At 42.6% G+C, this 21,090-nt stretch overlaps 1 protein-coding gene across 1 annotated transcript in view; it reads right to left on the reverse strand.

Moving 5' to 3' along the window:
• Positions 1-4,620: 4,620 nt before the first annotated feature.
• LOC110453439 overlaps positions 4,621-21,090 on the reverse strand; it is a 34,737-nt gene continuing 18,267 nt past the window's right edge. Inside the window, exons 4-7 of the mRNA XM_021502382.1 lie at positions 18,132-18,485; positions 10,250-10,297; positions 9,968-10,028; positions 4,621-5,082 (exon numbers count right to left, since the gene is read on the reverse strand). Of these exons, the coding sequence (XP_021358057.1) occupies positions 9,973-10,028; positions 10,250-10,297; positions 18,132-18,485 (458 nt within the window). The 3' untranslated portion in view covers positions 4,621-5,082; positions 9,968-9,972. The remainder of the gene's footprint in view (positions 5,083-9,967; positions 10,029-10,249; positions 10,298-18,131; positions 18,486-21,090) is intronic.

The raw sequence follows: 21,090 nt of genomic DNA on the forward strand, positions 1-21,090 counted from the left end.
GATCTTGTTTACAATACTGTATCTTGTTTACAATTCGGTATTACTATATCTTGTTTACACTACTGTATTACGGTATCGTGTTTACACTTCGGTATAACTGTATCTTGTTTACACTTCTGTATTACTGTATCTTGTTTACATTTCGGTAAAACTGTATCTTGTTTACATTTCGGTATTACTGTATCTTGTTTACATTTAGGTATTACTGTATCTCGTTTACATTTCGGTAAAACTGTATCTTGTTTCCACTTCTGTATTACTGTGTCTTGTTTACATTTCGGTATAACTGTATCTTGTTTTCACTTCTGTATTACTGTATCTTTTTTACATTTCGGTAAAACTGTATCTTGTTTTCACTTCTGTATTACTGTGTCTTGTTTACATTTCGGGATTACTGTATCTTGTTTGCAATACTGTATCGTGTTTAAACTACTGTATCTTGTTAACACTTTGGTATTACTGTATCTTGCTAACACTATTGTATCTTTTTTATCCTACTGTATCTTGGTTACACTACTGTATCTTGGTTACACTACTGTATTACGGTATCTTCGGTACTACTGTATCTTGTTAACACTTCGGCATTACTGTATCGTGTTAACACTTCGGTACTACTGTATCTTGTTTACACTACTGTATCGTGTTTACTCTTCAGTAATACTGTATCTTGTTAACACTATTGTATCTTGTTTATCCTACTGTATCTTGTTTACACTACTGTATCGTGTTTACACTTCGGTATTACTGTATCGTGTGTTTGTTACAATGCTATCTAGTGGCTCTAAATACTGTAACGTCACTTCACAATGACAACACATTCATTTTCATCTTGCAGATTGATTTTGACGTCAATTCTAAAAAATTAGAATGTCTTATTCAATTATGGCCCTTTCCCGATGGAACTGCTCTCTTATAGTGTTAGGCACTTTACCACTCCAGACAACACTTTAAGAGAACTTTTCCCGAGGGAAAGGGTCATAATAGATTTAGTACATCACATGACTGTCATTTGACAATAAAAAGTAACATATTTAATAATTAATAACAAATGTCAATAAGCTATTTTTTTGCGTATTCAATTCACTTGATTGAGATCACCGCTAGGTCACATACGGTCCCCCTTTTCACTAGGAAGTCTTTAAGGACTGCGACGTCAAATGGTGTCGTCTGCTTCGTCTTTATGCATTGCTGAGCCTCTGCGAAGCAATCGGCATTCTTTGTCCCGAAATTCGATTTTGGCAGACGACAACAATAAAGTGAAAGTAGAATATATACAGCGCCCCCTAGGAGAAGGGGCGCAACTCTTAGCGGGGCGCTACTTTTCCCGCCGTCTCAGCGGTCCAAAAAAAAGGTAATAGTGCCCGTCTCCAAGTATAGTTCCCGTTGTCAAGGGCGGATGCTAACTATACCAAATAGAACTAGGGTAGTTATCCAATAGCTATCCTAGAAATTATCATGTGATGTACTAATGATTATTAGAGATTGAATCCTAAAAATATTTCAACAGAAGATGCATTCGTTTGCAACGCGTGTTTTGATTGGATACGGACCATGTTCTAATCTGTGATAGAATCATGATCAATCGTGTTAAGCTCCCATCGCACTTAAGCCACGCCCGTTTCTAACCAAAACAATATGGCGTCAAGCTCGCCTCTTAGCGAAATCCCGCTGATAAGGCTAGCAGGCAACAGAACAGAAACGATCGATAAAATGTATTTGTTGAATGAATTAAAAAGTAAAAAAGTAAACATTCCTTGTTCTTACCTCCATTTATTACTGAACGTTCGTTCCATCCCTGTGAAGGCATCTAGTTAGATTCGAAATCAAATGAAACATTTTACATGTATCGTATGAATTTACACAAAACTCTTCACAAATCTATACAAATAATCATCGATTTTGTCGATAAGCACAGAATAGTTTGCATACTGACATGGAAATGTAAGAATTTTGTCAATATTAATCCAAATGTGTCGTATAAACTTTGGTAACAGGACGTTCACGAACAATCCAAATAGAGTGATCGCCAGTATGGGCGGGGCCAAATGACCGACTTTTGAAAGCTTCTTTCCGATTGGTCAGTCCGTTGCAGAATGAAACGTCGCCAGTTCAGGTCATAAAGTACTTTACTTTGTACTTTTGTACAAGGAAATACAATGTTTTTAAACATATTAGCGTAGTATATTTGTTAAGGTGTGTTAGAATGGGGATAGTGCGATTAGAACATGAAATTTGGTTTAAACTCTCGACCTATCGGTCTCGAGTTCAAACCCAAATTTCATGTTCTAACGTTACTGCAGGCATATTCACCCTGTGACGAAAATGCCATATGACGTCATAATACATAAGATGTGACGTAAATAACGTCAACATAGTCTTCAACACAGTTAAAGCTTTCAAATATTTTGACAAGAAGAGGCATAAGAAGGGAAAAGCTATACTTTTAATCAAAACAGCTATGAAATATCTTGTAACAGAACAAATCTTAAAAAATTGGTCTGTGCGACGGACATCTCGTCAACTAAACTCATTAATCTGAGGCCAGTTGGTTGTTATTTAGTGTAAATTTATTACATACACATGAAAATACCCATATCTTAATGCTAATTGCAGTTAATGCAAGACATTGTTTTTTTTCTACAAGTGTACTTTGGTACATGTACAATGTACTGACGATCCACTGCGAGTTTATGGAAATGACGATCGGAAAGATTCGCGATTTGATAATTCGTCAGTTTTCATTTTCATGCAATGTGTATTTAGAATACAATCAACCAGTATCTTTTTAAAAGTATTGTTTGGGTTTTACGTTCAACAATCTTACAACACTTAAATTAAAATATCATCTAGAAATTTTCTAGATTTATATCTGAAAGGCCCAGGAAGTTGCCGGCCTGAAAGTGCATGCTGATTGTACGTAGAGACCGACAGTTACCAAAGACTGATTTTTACATGAAAAAAGTAAGTACATTTACAACACCTGGCCGGACAGTTTTTGTTGAATAAGATTTCAAGCCCAAGAAAGTCGTTTTAATTTGTCAGATGTTTCCCGTTTCCCGTTGACGTGCAAGACTATCGGAGACGTACATGTGACAAATTATCCAAAAAGTCGGGGAGGGGGGGATCGTTGAATGCCCTGGACCCTCTCATCCAGNATAATATTGGGCAGCGATTTGGAAGTTTATATTTGTTAAGGACTGAGTCTTTATTGCGTATCATGTAAATTGACATCACCTCAGCCGTTACGCATCATCTTTCTTAAATAACATTAATTAGTTTCTTCAAGTTACCGAAAACTAACTATCACAACTAAGAAAAGCCATGTATTTCAATGTTAATCATTGTTACACACACACATTTGGAACTGTTCGTATCATTACAGCTTGTTTAACATTAACATACAAAATTTTACATTTAAACACTTAGATTACTTGTAAATTAGTTCAATGTTTGAAGGTGGCGAAACCGCTGCCTGCACCTTTCAGCAAAACAACGGAAGGCCTGATGACGTCACAAATGTTGCTGCGTGACGTCATTCAGGCGTGTTAACAACAATGTTTATTTATAGGCATTTCAGTCAAATCTTCTTCTGTATTGGTGCTCGTCGGCATTTTGATACATGCCTATTTGGTCGAATTATTAACAAAAACCCTTACTAATGTGACGAATTTGCCTGCACTAACGTTAATCGCCAGTATAGCCCCTCAAAACAACGTACTATCCCCTAAATAAAGAACAACCAGAATTATTGAAAATTTCGATAATCAACATTTAGAAAAATATTTGAAAAATACAAATGTATTCAATGCAGTTGACAAAGGGAAGAATGACATTCACATGTTTAGTTTGAATTTTATTTTCACTTTACTATGAGATACATACATATTTTATAATAGGCACATCATCACGATTATACATACTTATCTAAGGGACATATTTTGGCAACATTTAGTTTTCACAAAATGTACGGCAATTCAAACGAAACTGTGTATCTGCATGAAATAGAACTAAAATGTAGTCAATATAAAAATAGCGTAAACATTAAGTCTCATCATTTAAAAAAAAATACATTTCCCACTAGACCAACCAAAACCATCAGATGCTGTACGATGTACCGCCGTTTACCACAGTCTCTATTGACAGCAATGTTAAACAAAATAACTTGATCAAATCTTCCGGTGCCATTTGTCCATTAACTTTTTTTTTAAAGATTGGCTGACGTTTGCTTACTTTTACTCTATCGATCATTGCCAAAGGTCCATTACGTCGGATCGTACTGAGTTAGACACACGACCCCATTCATTAACCTTATTTATTATTTTTTCATATTATTCCCGACAAGTGATTGGCCAGGAGTGCATCTCGTGTCCACCGATAAAAACCGATATTGACTTAGAGCGCGTGATTTTTGTTGAAGGACTGGGTGTTTCTAAAAATAGAATTATGACGTGACTCCAAACAAACGCATGGTCTCGCTTCCGTAGAGTTTTGCTGTGATTTTTTTCCAGATTGCTAACATTACTGTTTTGAAAATAATAAAACAATTGTAGCCTTTGACTTGGGTCGATACCTGGATTTATCGACCCGAGAAAAGATATCTTGACCTCGGACTGCGTCCTCTGTTAATATATCTTTTCTCGGGTTGATAAATCCAGGTATCGACCTCAGCCAAAGGCTATAATTGAATAACATTGCACGAGCACAGGTCTAGTGTAGATGTCAGACACATCAATTCAATGTTCTCATGACAGTCGTTATAGTTCACACTTCATCTTTCGGACTTGAACTGAGCGGCCCTTTCCATTTTTAAATAAAAGTTTGTATAAGGTTGCTACTATATAGGCTACTTAATCTGTAACATTAGTATGAGCTTTACTCAAGTCCGTTTAATCTTAGAGGGTTGGCTATTCAACCGCCCTACGACATGTATATATCAAATAAAAGAGGGAAGACAACTCTCCATCACAGTGATCACTTTGTATAAGACGTCCTGGTGACCGTCATTGAGTCAGTCAAACTGTACATCAGGTTTTTACCCCAAAACGTCTCATCATCTTATCCAGGTATCTTGCTTAATAGTTTCTGAAAAAAATAAACGACTTGTTTAAATTTCAAGATAAACAGGAAATGCTAAAGGAATCTTGGTGCCCACCATTTTATGATCTTTATAAGTGTTGTGATTGTTGGCCCGGGGTCCCCACTGTGTGTGTGTGTGTATAATGGTGGTGTGCTACCTGGGAATGAGAGACTGCGTGATTTGGGCATGCGCTGGGCGAGACTTGACCGACAGACGACGGCCCAAGACTGTTATTACTGAGTGAGATCAACAATTAGCCTGCATCACGATTACGGGTAAGTTTTTGAGTTGCTTCGGTACTTCAATGGTGTCAGAAGTGCTTGAACAATGCCGGAAACGGTATTAACTGGATTTTTAATTCAAACCCATCGTGATAGGTTGCAGAGGACCGGACCGTCGTCTGCAAAGTTTGTGATCTGGTGACAAACGGCGGGATATGGCATTTATATTTATATGATCACTGGCCTAAAGAACATTTTAGGAATATACACAAGGAAAAATTGATTTCTAATCGATTCCAATGAAATGTGTTTACATATTTAAGGTCAAGATGTTATGTCAATGACTTTCCATACCCAGGTCACATGTTTTTCAACTTGCGGGATTGGCACTGGACAACTACTGTAGAATTTGTAATTCTCATTAATCAATATGCCACTAAAAATAAATAACGCATCGGAGGAGGAATTAATCAAATATTTACCAGGGATAGGGTCCAAAAAGGCAAGATTAATTGTGGAAATAAGGAAACTGAGGGCAGGGTAACCTTTGAAGGGTTGTGTGAGATCGTGAACTGGCAACCAGGCCCAGAGCTCCACAGTCTTATAGACTTTGAGGAATGTCACACAGGGAGGGAGTTACCAGACTCAGGACAGAGTTTTCATCATTCTGTGGCTAACATGAAACCAGTAACATCTCAAACACCAATTGTTTCATCTAGTAGTAGTACTGCAGGACATATGAGCTCTGACCCACATGTTAAGCTGGAACCCATAAACCCTGTACCATTAACTGGGACATATGAAATGAGGAACCTATTTCCAGAATCATTGCCTAGTGTACCACATCATGTACAAAAACAACTGTCCATGGACTATAATACAGCAGGTAGGTTGTCCTGTGTACCCAAGCAGGAAGGAGGGGCAACAGGTCAGAAAGATGATAGGTTGACCTCAACTCCAAGGTCAGCAAGGTCACCCAAGGCCTCTGGCCAGAGGGCTAGACACTGTCGGGGTAGTAGGGATGGCTCTGAGTCGTCTACGGAGAGTACCAAGTCTTTGGAGAAAAGGTTCACAGAATTAAACCTGGAAACGGACAGACGGGTTTCCAATCCAACAGATTCAGGGTCCTTAAAGCGCATGTTGCGAAAAACCCCGCCCTACTTGAGGACCCCATCACCCCCATTGCTCAATCAGCTTCTGATATCAAACGTCAGTTGATTCAACATCATGCACTCCAGCTGAAGTTCATCGAGGAACAAAAATGCGTATCTAGGTCAACCCGACAAAGTTCACCGGACACATCCGCCTCAGATTGGTCTTATAGATCAAAACATAAATATAACAATGGCTCGCACTCGCGACATCAATTACAAACCAGTAGAGTGGACCCTCACCAGGCAGACAGGCCTTCTAGGTAAGGCGAGGGGAGTCACAGTTACTACAGGACAGGAAACATCGGGTAAGGTCAGGGTCACCGTCAGAGTCAAGGTCACATCAGTTCTCAAGATCCTACTGGAAAGGCCGGGGTGATGGAACTTCCACCACATCGCCGTCAAGGTCACCCACAAGGTCACCATTACCAACAAGGTCATCTGCAAAGCTTTTTAAACATGCAGTAATAGCCTCTAGAGTTGTGAAAAGGCGCGTCAAAAAGCGGAGGCCCCTGTCAAGGTCAACCTCACGCTCGGACAGAGACAGTCGCAAGTTGTTTGGGTCAAGGTCATCTCGACATAAAAGGTCAAAGTGTCCTATGAATGGAGACATCCGAGGTCACATTCACGTGATAGGTCAACGGGGTCAAGGTCAAGTCGGAAAGACATGAAGAACTTCCATAAGGGATCAGGGTACTCAAGATCAAAAGGATATGGCACATCAGGGTCAAGGTCACCTGGCCAGTCAGGTTCGCGTAATGGGTTGCGAAAAAAGGTCAAAGAGAAAGGATAGATCTAGAAGACGGAATCGGCCAAGCTCCTCAAGCTCATCATGTGATCGTAGGGATAAGAAGGGTCATGGTTACATAGCGAGGTCAAACCTCTATTTTGACAGATGCAGATGATACGAGGTTTTCTAAACTTCACAAGCCAAGCAGGGGGAATCCAACTAAACTGCCTAAGAATCTCCGTTATGATGGCAATACTACTTGGTTGTCGTTCAAACAAAAGTTTGAAAGTTTTGGGTCTGTACTTAGATGGTCAGAAAATGAAAGCCGGGATTACCTGAACTGGTGTTTAGAGGGGAAAGCTTTAGATTTCTTCACCATGGTGACGAAAATGGGTACTAGGTGCTCATATAGGAAAATTATGAAGAAATTGGAAGGACGTTTTGGCGCCAAAGAGCTCACTGAGACATCAAATGCCAAATTCCACCAAGCTCAACAACGTACTGATGAGACGTTGGAAGATTGGGCCGATCGAGTGATGACGCTTGCCACACCTGCTTTTAGGGACCTGCCAGACGAGTACTGTCAGATGGAGGAAATATCCAGATTTTGCCACAGAGGCCGGAAAACATGCCTGTTTCTATAATCATAGGTCTATGGAGGTGGCCTTAGATAAAGTCAAGCATTTCCAATATATCACTCAAGCGGTGGATGGGAAGCAGAAGAAGGTGAAGGAGGACGGAGTGACTATTAATGCTGTAGAAGGCCCCTCAGAAGCCTGTGTATAGAGAACGTGATTGCTTTTCACTGACACCGGAGCAGAAGAACCACCCGAAAGGAGTTGTTGAGCAAAGTGAGATTCACTTGACAGTTTAAGCACTACCTTCTAGGTAGACAGTTTACCGTCCGGACAAACCATTCCAGTTTAGAATGGCTCTTCGATGAATGGAGGAGCTTGCACATTATCATATGAATTATGATTGTGAAGCATAGATCAGGAGTAAAACATGGTATGCGGATGCGCTCTCACGCGTTCCAGAAAGTCTTACTCTGTGTCAATCATATGTGGCGGGCATTACGCCCGACAGGTTCCGTGTGGGAGATGCCGCTATGGTAAAAGAGCTGACCAGCAATGGGATAAGTTCACCTGCGAGTTATTGGTTTGTCCATGCAGTTGCAGACAGGGGAGTCTGTACCCAATAGGGAGGGTGCAGCACCAATTTCTCGCAGCTGTCGCAAGCCGGACCTGGATACAGTGGCGACATTGAGGGAAGTTAATCCAGTGCATCTGAAGGAGGCTCTAAATCTAAGGATGCGAGAAGACTGCAGTGAGGGTAGCTCAGGAAGTGATGCAGATAAGGGACTCGGGGTGGTGAATCAGTGATATAATGGGTTACGGAGATACAGAAGAACCCAAACAGGAAGCACCAGAGAGTTCAGGGGAGTTGATAACAATGGACAATAATTGTTTTGTAAACAATTATGCGATGGTCAATTAACTGGGACTTAGTGATGACGGTTCTTCTAGCTTTGATATTGAGCGTAAGGACTCTAGGTTTCATGTCAGGACTTGTATAATGGAATTAGCTCAGGATGCCACTGCAGAGGATCTATTTTGCTTAGGTTTAACGTGTTGGTAACTACGGAGAGAACAGGATGAGGACCAGTGGTCTGCACTAAATCAACTGCTCAGGGTAGCAGAGTTTCTTGTTACAATTCAAGGAATGACAGTCGAACCAATGTTGGGCCTGGCGACGGCCAACTTCATGGGACTGTTTTAAACTCCATTCAGAATTTCCAGTCATGGGGTTTATAACTGCATTCAGTATTTCCAGTCGAGGGGTTTTTAACTCCCAATAATCTGATCTTCAATAGGATTTTCAGATTTCAGTTTGGCAGTCCACTCATTGGGCTTGTAGCCTGATGCAGTGAGTGTGTGTCCATTTTTCCATCACCCAACTCTCCAAGGCCAAGTGATCTACCAAAGTTGCTGCACCCTCCATGAACTGAGTCTTTCATCATAAGGTTGGGAGGAGTGTTGTGATTGTTGGCCCCGGGTCCCCACTGTGTGTGTGTGTGTAATGGTGATGTACTACCTGGGAATGAGAGACTGCGTGATTTGGGCATGCGCTGGGCGAGACTTGACAGACAGACGACGGCCCAAGACTGTTATTACTGAGTGAGATCAACAATTAGCTTACATCACGATTACGGGTAAGTTTTTGAGTTGCTTCGGTACTTCATAAGTTTTTTGTAAAGTTTTGATATTTTATCTTTTTTCTTTCCCACCTTTGACTGAATTGTGTGCCGTTTTACTTTTTCAATAATCTTTGTTGCCCCAATGGTACGATTTCTCCATCACCACGCAGGATATGAAAGATGGCACACAGAACAAAACAATACTGTGACTTCACAAGAACAATAATATATGACGTATTAATTAATCTTGACAGGAGAGGTACGAAGCAGGATAAGTAACGGATTACAACGGCTGACACTGTTGTTTTTAATCATCCTTTGGGAGTGTAACACGAGAAGTGACTGACCCTCCGGCTGGTTATCTGGTTGTCTTTCCCTCGGGAGAGCCTGGGGTTAGATAACCTATAAACCAACCCTCGGGTACGAAATTTCTCTGTCACATCCTCATGGGAGGGGACAGTAAACGTCTCTATTAAACCTTCACAGAGTTGAGTTTAACCGATTTATTAAAACAGAAAAGTGTAAAACATGAAATGTGTCAAAACGAATAGCACTGCTACTGTTCAATTAAGTTATACGACGCCTACTTACAAGCATTAGACTATCCAGGACAGGCTTAGAATCATCAGCAAAACAGTGGACCAACAAACACCTGAAAAGATAGGAGTGTGCATTTATTTGGTAGCTGTTTTTCATGTTAATATTTTGAGTGGCAAAGAGAAATAATGAAATTCTACAAAACGCAGTATTACATGCAGTGTATAACATAAACAACTGCATAATTACGTTGTTTTACAGTTGTCAAATGGGGTGAATGTTGGTCTAAGTTATACTGTAACAAACTGTCAGGTCCCTGTGATGAAAAGTACTTACCTAAATTGCTAGCTGCACCAGTGGGATTCGTATCACCTGACTCTTGTTCTGAAATGTAGAGTTAAACACATGAGTGTAGCCAAGTCAAGTCAAGTCCATTTTATTTAACGTCGATATGATTACAAAGATTTACAATCGATATAACAAATAAAACATACATAAAAACACGGTTTCATTAATTAAACAAGATATATTTATGCTATAAAAGATACAAATAGAGAGGAAGCATCCAATAAATAAATAAGAACAATAATAATATTTAAAGTGGTAAAAGTGGCAAGTTACATTTGTCACATTTTGAATTTCATTTGTTTTAGCCCTCTCTCCCACTGTATGGTTACGAGTACCCGTATGTAAAACATCAGTCGAGCCTCAGTACGATGTAATACACCCACTAAGTGATGACGACAGTAGACAGTAAAACATCAGTCGAGCCTCAGTACCATGTTATACACCCACTAAGTGATGACGACAGTGGACAGTAAAACATCAGTCGAGCCTCAGTACGATGTAATACACCCACTAAGTGATGACGACAGTGGACAGCAAAACATCAGTCGACCCTCAGTACGATGTAACACACCCACTAAGTGATGACGACAGTGGACAGTAAAACATCAGTCGAGCCTCATTACGATGTAATACACTCACTAAGTGATGACGACAGTGGACAGTAAAACATCAGTCGAGCCTCAGTACGATGTTATAAACCCACTAAGTGATAAGGACAGTGGACAGTACAACATCAGTCGAGCCTCAGTACGATGTTATAAACCCACTAAGTGGTGACGACAGTGGACAGTAAAACATCAGTCGAGCCTCAGTACGATGTAATACACCCACTAAGTGATGACGACAGTGGACAGAATAATCAGTCGAGCCTCAGTACGATGTTATAAACCCACTAAGTGATGACGACAGTGGACAATAAAACATCAGTCGAGCCTCAGTATGATGTAGTACACCCACTAAGTGATGACGACATTGGACAATAAAACATCAGTCGAGCCTCAGTACGATGTTATAAACCCACTAAGCGATGACGACAGTGGACAATAAAACATCAGTCGAGCCTCAGTTTGATGTAGTACACCCACTAAGTGATGACGACATTGGACAATAAAACATCAGTCGAGCCTCAGTACGATGTAATACACCCACTAAGTGATGACGACAGTCGACAGTAAAACATCAGTCAAGCCTCAGTACGATGTTATAAACCCACTAAGTCATGACGACAGTGGACAGTAAAACATCAGTCGAGCCTCAGCACTGTCCAGTCACCCCCTTTAGGTTATAACAATACTGTCCAGTCACCAACTTTACGTTATGACAATATTGTCCTGTCACCACCTTTACGTTATGACAATACTGTCCAGTCACCACCTTTACGTTATCACAATACTGTCCTGTCACCACCTTTACGTTTTGACAATACTGTCCAACCACCACCTTTACGTTATAACGATACTGTCCAGTCACCAACTTTACGTTATGACAATATTGTCCTGTCACCACCTTTACGTTATGACAATACTGTCCAGTCACCACCTTTACGTTATAACAATGCTGTCCAGTCCCCACCTTTACGTCATAACAATACTGTCCAGTCACCACCTTTACGTTATAACAATCCTGTCCAGTCACCACCTTTACGTTATCACAATACTGTCCTGTCACCACCTTTACGTTTTGACAATACTGTCCAACCACCACCTTTACGTTATAACGATACTGTCCAGTCACCAACTTTACGTTATGACAATATTGTCCTGTCACCACCTTTACGTTATGACAATACTGTCCAGTCACCACCTTTAGGTTATAACAATACTGTCCAGTCACCACCTTTATCACCACCTTTACGTTTTGACAATACTGTCCAACCACCACCTTTACGGTATGACGATACTGTCCAGTCACCAACTTTACGTTATGACAATATTGTCCTGTCCCCACCTTTACGTTATGACAATACTGTCCAGTCACCACCTTTACGTTATGACAATACTGTCCAGTCACCACCTTTAGGTTATAACAATACTGTCCAGTCACCACCTTTACGTTATAACAATGCTGTCCAGTCACCACCTTTACGTCATAACAATACTGTCCAGTCACCACCTTTACGTTATAACAATACTGTCCAGTCACCACCTTTACGTTATCACAATACTGTCCTGTCACCACCTTTACGTTTTGACAATACTGTCCAACCACCACCTTTACGTTATGACGATACTGTCCAGTCACCAACTTTACGTTATGACAATACTGTCCTGTCACCACCTTTATGTTCTGACAATACTGTCCTGTCATCACCTTTACCTTATGACGATACTGTCCAGTCACCACGATTACGTTTTGACATTACTGTCCTGTCACCACCTTTACGTTATGACAATACTGTCCAGTCACCACCTTTAGGTTATAACAATACTGTCCAGTCACCACCTTCACGTTATGACAATACTGTCCAGTCACCACCTGTACGTTATGACAATACTGTCCAGTCACCCTCTTTAGGTTATAACACTACTGTCCAGTCACCAGCTTTACGTTATGACAATACTGTCCTGCCACCACCGTTACGTTATGACAATACTGTCCTGTCACCACCTTTACGTTATGACAATACTGTCCTGCCACCACCTTTACGTTATGACAATACTGTCCAGTCACCATCTTTAGGTTATAACACTACTGTCCAGTCACCAGCTTTACGTTATGACAATACTGTCCTGTCACCACCTTTACGTTATGACAATACTGTCCTGTCACCACCTTTACGTTATGACAATACTGTCCTGTCACCACCTTTACGTTATGACAATACTGTCCTGTCACCACCTTTACGTTATGACAATACTGTCCTGTCACCACCTTTACGTTATGACAATACTGTCCTGTCACCACCTTTACGTTATGACAATACTGTCCTGTCACCACCTTTACGTTATGACAATACTGTCCTGTCACCACCTTTACGTTATGACAATACTGTCCTGTCACCACCTTTACGTTATGACAATACTGTCCTGTCACCACCTTTACGTTATGACAATACTGTCCTGTCACCACCTTTACGTTATGACAATACTGTCCTGTCACCACCTTTACGTTATGACAATACTGTCCTGTCACCACCTTTACGTTATGACAATACTGTCCTGTCACCACCTTTACGTTATGACAATACTGTCCTGTCACCACCTTTACGTTATGACAATACTGTCCTGTCACCACCTTTACGTTATGACAATACTGTCCTGTCACCACCTTTACGTTATGACAATACTGTCCTGTCACCACCTTTACGTTATGACAATACTGTCCTGTCACCACCTTTACGTTATGACAATACTGTCCTGTCACCACCTTTACGTTATGACAATACTGTCCTGTCACCACCTTTACGTTATGACAATACTGTCCTGTCACCACCTTTACGTTATGACAATACTGTCCTGTCACCACCTTTACGTTATGACAATACTGTCCTGTCACCACCTTTACGTTATGACAATACTGTCCTGTCACCACCTTTACGTTATGACAATACTGTCCTGTCACCACCTTTACGTTATGACAATACTGTCCTGTCACCACCTTTACGTTATGACAATACTGTCCTGTCACCACCTTTACGTTATGACAATACTGTCCTGTCACCACCTTTACGTTATGACAATACTGTCCTGTCACCACCTTTACGTTATGACAATACTGTCCTGTCACCACCTTTACGTTATGACAATACTGTCCTGTCACCACCTTTACGTTATGACAATACTGTCCTGTCACCACCTTTACGTTATGACAATACTGTCCTGTCACCACCTTTACGTTATGACAATACTGTCCTGTCACCACCTTTACGTTATGACAATACTGTCCTGTCACCACCTTTACGTTATGACAATACTGTCCTGTCACCACCTTTACGTTATGACAATACTGTCCTGTCACCACCTTTACGTTATGACAATACTGTCCTGTCACCACCTTTACGTTATGACAATACTGTCCTGTCACCACCTTTACGTTATGACAATACTGTCCTGTCACCACCTTTACGTTATGACAATACTGTCCTGTCACCACCTTTACGTTATGACAATACTGTCCTGTCACCACCTTTACGTTATGACAATACTGTCCTGTCACCACCTTTACGTTATGACAATACTGTCCTGTCACCACCTTTACGTTATGACAATACTGTCCTGTCACCACCTTTACGTTATGACAATACTGTCCTGTCACCACCTTTACGTTATGACAATACTGTCCTGTCACCACCTTTACGTTATGACAATACTGTCCTGTCACCACCTTTACGTTATGACAATACTGTCCTGTCACCACCTTTACGTTATGACAATACTGTCCTGTCACCACCTTTACGTTATGACAATACTGTCCTGTCACCACCTTTACGTTATGACAATACTGTCCTGTCACCACCTTTACGTTATGACAATACTGTCCTGTCACCACCTTTACGTTATGACAATACTGTCCTGTCACCACCTTTACGTTATGACAATACTGTCCTGTCACCACCTTTACGTTATGACAATACTGTCCTGTCACCACCTTTACGTTATGACAATACTGTCCTGTCACCACCTTTACGTTATGACAATACTGTCCTGTCACCACCTTTACGTTATGACAATACTGTCCTGTCACCACCTTTACGTTATGACAATACTGTCCTGTCACCACCTTTACGTTATGACAATACTGTCCTGTCACCACCTTTACGTTATGACAATACTGTCCTGTCACCACCTTTACGTTATGACAATACTGTCCTGTCACCACCTTTACGTTATGACAATACTGTCCTGTCACCACCTTTACGTTATGACAATACTGTCCTGTCACCACCTTTACGTTATGACAATACTGTCCTGTCACCACCTTTACGTTATAACAATACTGTCCTGTCACCACCTTTACGTTATGACAATACTGTCCAGTCACCACCTTTACGTTATGACAATACTGTCCTGTCACCACCTTTACGTTATGACAATACTGTCCTGTCACCACCTTTACGTTATGACAATACTGTCCTGTCACCACCTTTACGTTATGACAATACTGTCCTGTCACCACCTTTACGTTATGACAATACTGTCCTGTCACCACCTTTACGTTATGACAATACTGTCCTGTCACCACCTTTACGTTATGACAATACTGTCCTGTCACCACCTTTACGTTATGACAATACTGTCCTGTCACCACCTTTACGTTATGACAATACTGTCCTGTCACCACCTTTACGTTATGACAATACTGTCCTGTCACCACCTTTACGTTATGACAATACTGTCCTGTCACCACCTTTACGTTATGACAATACTGTCCTGTCACCACCTTTACGTTATGACAATACTGTCCTGTCACCACCTTTACGTTATGACAATACTGTCCTGTCACCACCTTTACGTTATGACAATACTGTCCTGTCACCACCTTTACGTTATGACAATACTGTCCTGTCACCACCTTTACGTTATGACAATACTGTCCTGTCACCACCTTTACGTTATGACAATACTGTCCTGTCACCACCTTTACGTTATGACAATACTGTCCTGTCACCACCTTTACGTTATGACAATACTGTCCTGTCACCACCTTTACGTTATGACAATACTGTCCTGTCACCACCTTTACGTTATGACAATACTGTCCTGTCACCACCTTTACGTTATGACAATACTGTCCTGTCACCACCTTTACGTTATGACAATACTGTCCTGTCACCACCTTTACGTTATGACAATACTGTCCTGTCACCACCTTTACGTTATGACAATACTGTCCTGTCACCACCTTTACGTTATGACAATACTGTCCTGTCACCACCTTTACGTTATGACAATACTGTCCTGTCACCACCTTTACGTTATGACAATACTGTCCTGTCACCACCTTTACGTTATGACAATACTGTCCTGTCACCACCTTTACGTTATGACAATACTGTCCTGTCACCACCTTTACGTTATGACAATACTGTCCTGTCACCACCTTTACGTTATGACAATACTGTCCTGTCACCACCTTTACGTTATGACAATACTGTCCTGTCACCACCTTTACGTTATGACAATACTGTCCTGTCACCACCTTTACGTTATGACAATACTGTCCTGTCACCACCTTTACGTTATGACAATACTGTCCTGTCACCACCTTTACGTTATGACAATACTGTCCTGTCACCACCTTTACGTTATGACAATACTGTCCTGTCACCACCTTTACGTTATGACAATACTGTCCTGTCACCACCTTTACGTTATAACAATACTGTCCTGTCACCACCTTTACGTTATGACAATACTGTCCAGTCACCACCTTTACGTTATGACAATACTGTCCTGTCACCACCTTTACGTTATGACAATACTGTCCTGTCACCACCTTTACGTTATGACAATACTGTCCTGTCACCACCTTTACGTTATGACAATACTGTCCTGTCACCACCTTTACGTTATGACAATACTGTCCTGTCACCACCTTTACGTTATGACAATACTGTCCTGTCACCACCTTTACGTTATGACAATACTGTCCTGTCACCACCTTTACGTTATGACAATACTGTCCTGTCACCACCTTTACGTTATGACAATACTGTCCTGTCACCACCTTTACGTTATGACAATACTGTCCTGTCACCACCTTTACGTTATGACAATACTGTCCTGTCACCACCTTTACGTTATGACAATACTGTCCTGTCACCACCTTTACGTTATGACAATACTGTCCTGTCACCACCTTTACGTTATGACAATACTGTCCTGTCACCACCTTTACGTTATGACACTACTGTCCAGTCACCACCTTTACGTTATAACACTACTGTCCTGTCACCACCTTTACGTTATGACAATACTGTCCAGTCACCACCTTTACGTTATGACAATACTGTCCAGTAACCACCTTTACGTTATGACAATACTGTCCTGTCACCACCTTTACGTTATGACAATACTGTCCAGTCACCACCTTTACGTTATAACAATACTGTCCTGTCACCACCTTTACGTTATGACACTACTGTCCAGTCACCACCTTTACGTTATGACACTACTGTCCTGTCACACCCTTTACGTTATAACAATACTGTCCTGTCACCACCTTTACGTTATTTCACTACAGTCCTGTCACCACCTTTACGTTATGACAATACTGTCCTGTCACCACCCTAACGTTCTGTTAAAGTTTCAGCCTTTTTACCCCCGTTACAAACATACTTACATATTCTAATATCTTGTTGTTACTTGTTAGTTTTTTGATACCCTTTTTTTCTATTTGTTTTTCTATTTTTTGGTGAGTACGAATAGATGGTTTCCTTCTTTTTTCGATATGGCAGACCCATTAGAAATAATGTTTTATGCTACCTTTCATTATATGATGCACGTTTGGTTGAGTGATCTCACTTTGATATATTTATTTCCCCATTACCTAGAGTCATTCCGAATAACTGGGAGTTTTTTTTCGTATCATCAAACCTGGAGCCAATTCGAATTTACCGTTCACGGAAGTGATTTAGCTTTTTTGTTAGAACGGGACTATGTATATTTACTATCTCGAACGTCTTAACTGACAGTTTCAAATCTCCGAAAGATCTGGCTGAAATAATTTTAGCTGTTCAAGAAATAACAAAAACTAGCTTCATGGTTATATCTGTCACTATACACATGATTACAATGGTATCGGTGACGGAAACGGCATGCCTCTATCTGTATTGTTAAACAATGATGTCACAATGACGTAACGTTAATAGCGGACACCGAATTAGCAGGTACTTTTGTCGTCCATTTCGCTGGACAAATTTTAATGTTACCTGTTGTTATGGAGAATTCACTTTTGTAGGGGGCGCCACCACATGCGTATGTGCCGTTGACTTCACACACGAACATTGTCATGGTATCGGCGTTGGTCACGTTGTACTCGAGGTAAGATGTCCTCTTGAACCCACAGTTTCCTGAAGCCATCGTAGCAGACTCGTTAACTCCTGACGTCACCTCCATATAGGCTCCATCATTTTGCTTCCAGCACCACCGGATGTTACCAGCAGGACTCCCCACAGAACCGCTGCACGTGATATTCAAAGTCGTTTCATTGGTGACAACTCCTTTGTCATTGATCGTTCCCGTTATTGCAGTTGCCGTTATAGCGTCCATTCCACTAGGAGGGGCTAAAACAAAAGACAGCACACTTTAGCGGCGGTTCACATCCCACTGAATAATAACTGGTATCATACAGACTTTCACTTATATTATGCAGGTGCATAGCGAATTCCCTGTTCTATGAATTCTCAGCTAGGAAGAATGAATCAGTGTTTTCTTCCAATATCCATTGTTAAAATGAAATGTTACACATCACCAACCCTGTGACCATTTCACATATTAAGGTTGAAAATAATACACATCATCAATTATATGACCATTCCCTATCTTGAGGCAAAGACAATAAAATACCGAAGCCGCCTCATCCGAAGCTTCGATTGCCTCCTCCGAGGGTGAAGGTTCGATTGCCCCCTCCGAGAAAGCTTCGATTGCCTCCTCCGAGGGTGAAGGTTCGATTTCCCCCCCCGAGGGTGAAGGTTCGATTGCCCCCCCCCCGAGGGTGAAGGTTCGATTGCCCCCCCCGAGGGTGAAGGTTCGATTGCCCCCTTCGAGGGTGAGGGTTCGATTGCCTCCTCCGAGGGTGAAGGTTCGATTGCCTCCTCCGAGGGTGAAGCTTCGATTGCGCCCTCCGAGAATGAAGCTTCGATTGCCCCCTCCGAGGGTGAAGGTTCGATTGCCTACTCCGAAGGTGAAGGTTCGATTGCCTCCTCCGAGGGTGAAGCTTCGATTGCGCCCTCCGAGAATGAAGCTTCGATTGCCCCCTCCGAGGGTGAAGGTTCGATTGCCCCCCCCCCCCGAGGGTGAAGGTTCGATTGCCTCCTCCGAGGTTGAGGGTTCGATTGCCTCCTCCGAGGGTGAAGGTTCGAATGCCTCCTCCGAGGGTGAAGGTTCGATTGCCCCCTCCGAGAAAGCTTCGATTGCCTCCTCCGAGGGTGAAGGTTCGATTGCCCCCTCCGAGAAAGCTTCGATTGCCTCCTCCGAGGGTGAAGGTTCGATTGCCTCCTCCGAGGGTGAAGGTTCGATTTCCCCCCCCGAGGGTGAAGGTTCGATTGCCCCCCCCGAGGGTGAAGGTTCGATTGCCCCCTCCGAGGTTGAGGGTTCGATTGCCTCCTCCGAGGGTGAAGGTTCGAATGCCTCCTCCGAGGGTGAAGGTTCGATTGCCCCCCCCGAGGGTGAAGGTTCTATTGCCCCCCCCCCCCGAGGGTGAAGGTTCGATTGCCCCCTTCGAGGGTGAGGGTTCGATTGCCTCCTCCGAGGGTGAAGGTTCGATTGCCTCCTCCGAAGGTGAATGTTCGATTGCCTCCTCCGAGGGGGAAGGTTCGATTGCCCCCTCCGAAGGTGAAGCTTCGATTGCCCCCTCCGAGAGTGAAGGTTCGATTGCCTCCACCGAAGGTGAAGGTTCGATTGCCCCCTCCGAGGGTGAAGCTTCGATTGCCCCCTCCGAGGGGGAAGGTTCGATTGCCCCCTCCGAAGGTGAAGCTTCGATTGCCCCCTCCGAGAGTGATGGTTCGATTGCCTCCTCCGAAGGTGAAGGTTCGATTGCCTCCTCCGAGGGTGAAGCTTCGATTGCCCCCTCCGAGAATGAAGCTTCGATTGCCCCCTCCGAGGGTGAAGCTTCGATTGCCCCCTCCGAGAGTGAAGGTTCGATTGCCTCCACCGAAGGTGAAGGTTCGATTGCCCCCTCCGAAGGTGAAGCTTCGATTGCCCCCTCCGAGAGTGAAGGTTCGATTGCCTCCACCGAAGGTGAAGGTTCGATTGCCCCCTCCGAGGGTGAAGATTCGATTGCCCCCTCCGAGGGTGAAGGTTCGATTGCCTCCTCCGAAGGTGAAGGTTCGATTGCCCCCTCCGAGGGTGAAGCTTCGATTGCCTCCTCCGAGGGTGAAGCTTCGATTGCCCCCTCCGGGGGTGAAGGTTTGATTGCCCCCTCCGAGGGTGAAGCTTCGATTGCCTCCTCCGAGGGTGAAGCTTCGATTGCCTCCTCCGAGGGTGAAGCTTCGATTGCCTCCTCCGAGGGTGAAGCTTCGATTGCCCCCTCCGGGGGTGAAGGTTTGATTGCCCCCTCCGAGGGTGAAGCTTCGATTGCCCCCTCCGAGGGTGAAGGTTCGATTGCCCCCTCCGAGGGTGAAGCTTCGATTGCCTCCTCCGAGGATGAGGATTTTTCTACGAGGTTCCCATTTCCATAACACCATATTTATAACAAAGAAATATATAAGTCGTTATCGATTACACGGTTCTTGGCCTTAAAACTACAGTGCAGTACACAGGTGTAACCTCCTCGGTTTATCACGGGTTAATGTTTCGTGCTGGTTATCCATCGAACCATCTTTCCCTGACAGGAAGTGTGGACATATCTGTCCGAAAGGGAAAGGGTCACCCAACAGGAAAAAGGTGGATACACGTGCCCGGGGTAAGAGAAAGTTATCCCCCCTTGTACGGAGAGGTCACACTCCCTGTCAGCAAGTATCGGTGTTACCCTGGCTTGATATCCTATACGAAACGTTGTCTGCCAGAAGTTTGACCTGGATTACCTCCCTTAATTTTCATAAAAGGTTGTACCCGAAGAACTAGTTTAGTTCTTCATAATATTTTATGTTACCATTAGCATCTGTGATAGTTTTTTAATACTTTGACATACATATTGTATCATTTGTTCAAGCCATGCTCCCCCCCCCC

The sequence above is a fragment of the Mizuhopecten yessoensis genome, unplaced genomic scaffold (genome assembly GCF_002113885.1).
Source record: "Mizuhopecten yessoensis strain PY_sf001 unplaced genomic scaffold, ASM211388v2 scaffold7289, whole genome shotgun sequence".
Taxonomy (NCBI): domain Eukaryota; kingdom Metazoa; phylum Mollusca; class Bivalvia; order Pectinida; family Pectinidae; genus Mizuhopecten; species Mizuhopecten yessoensis.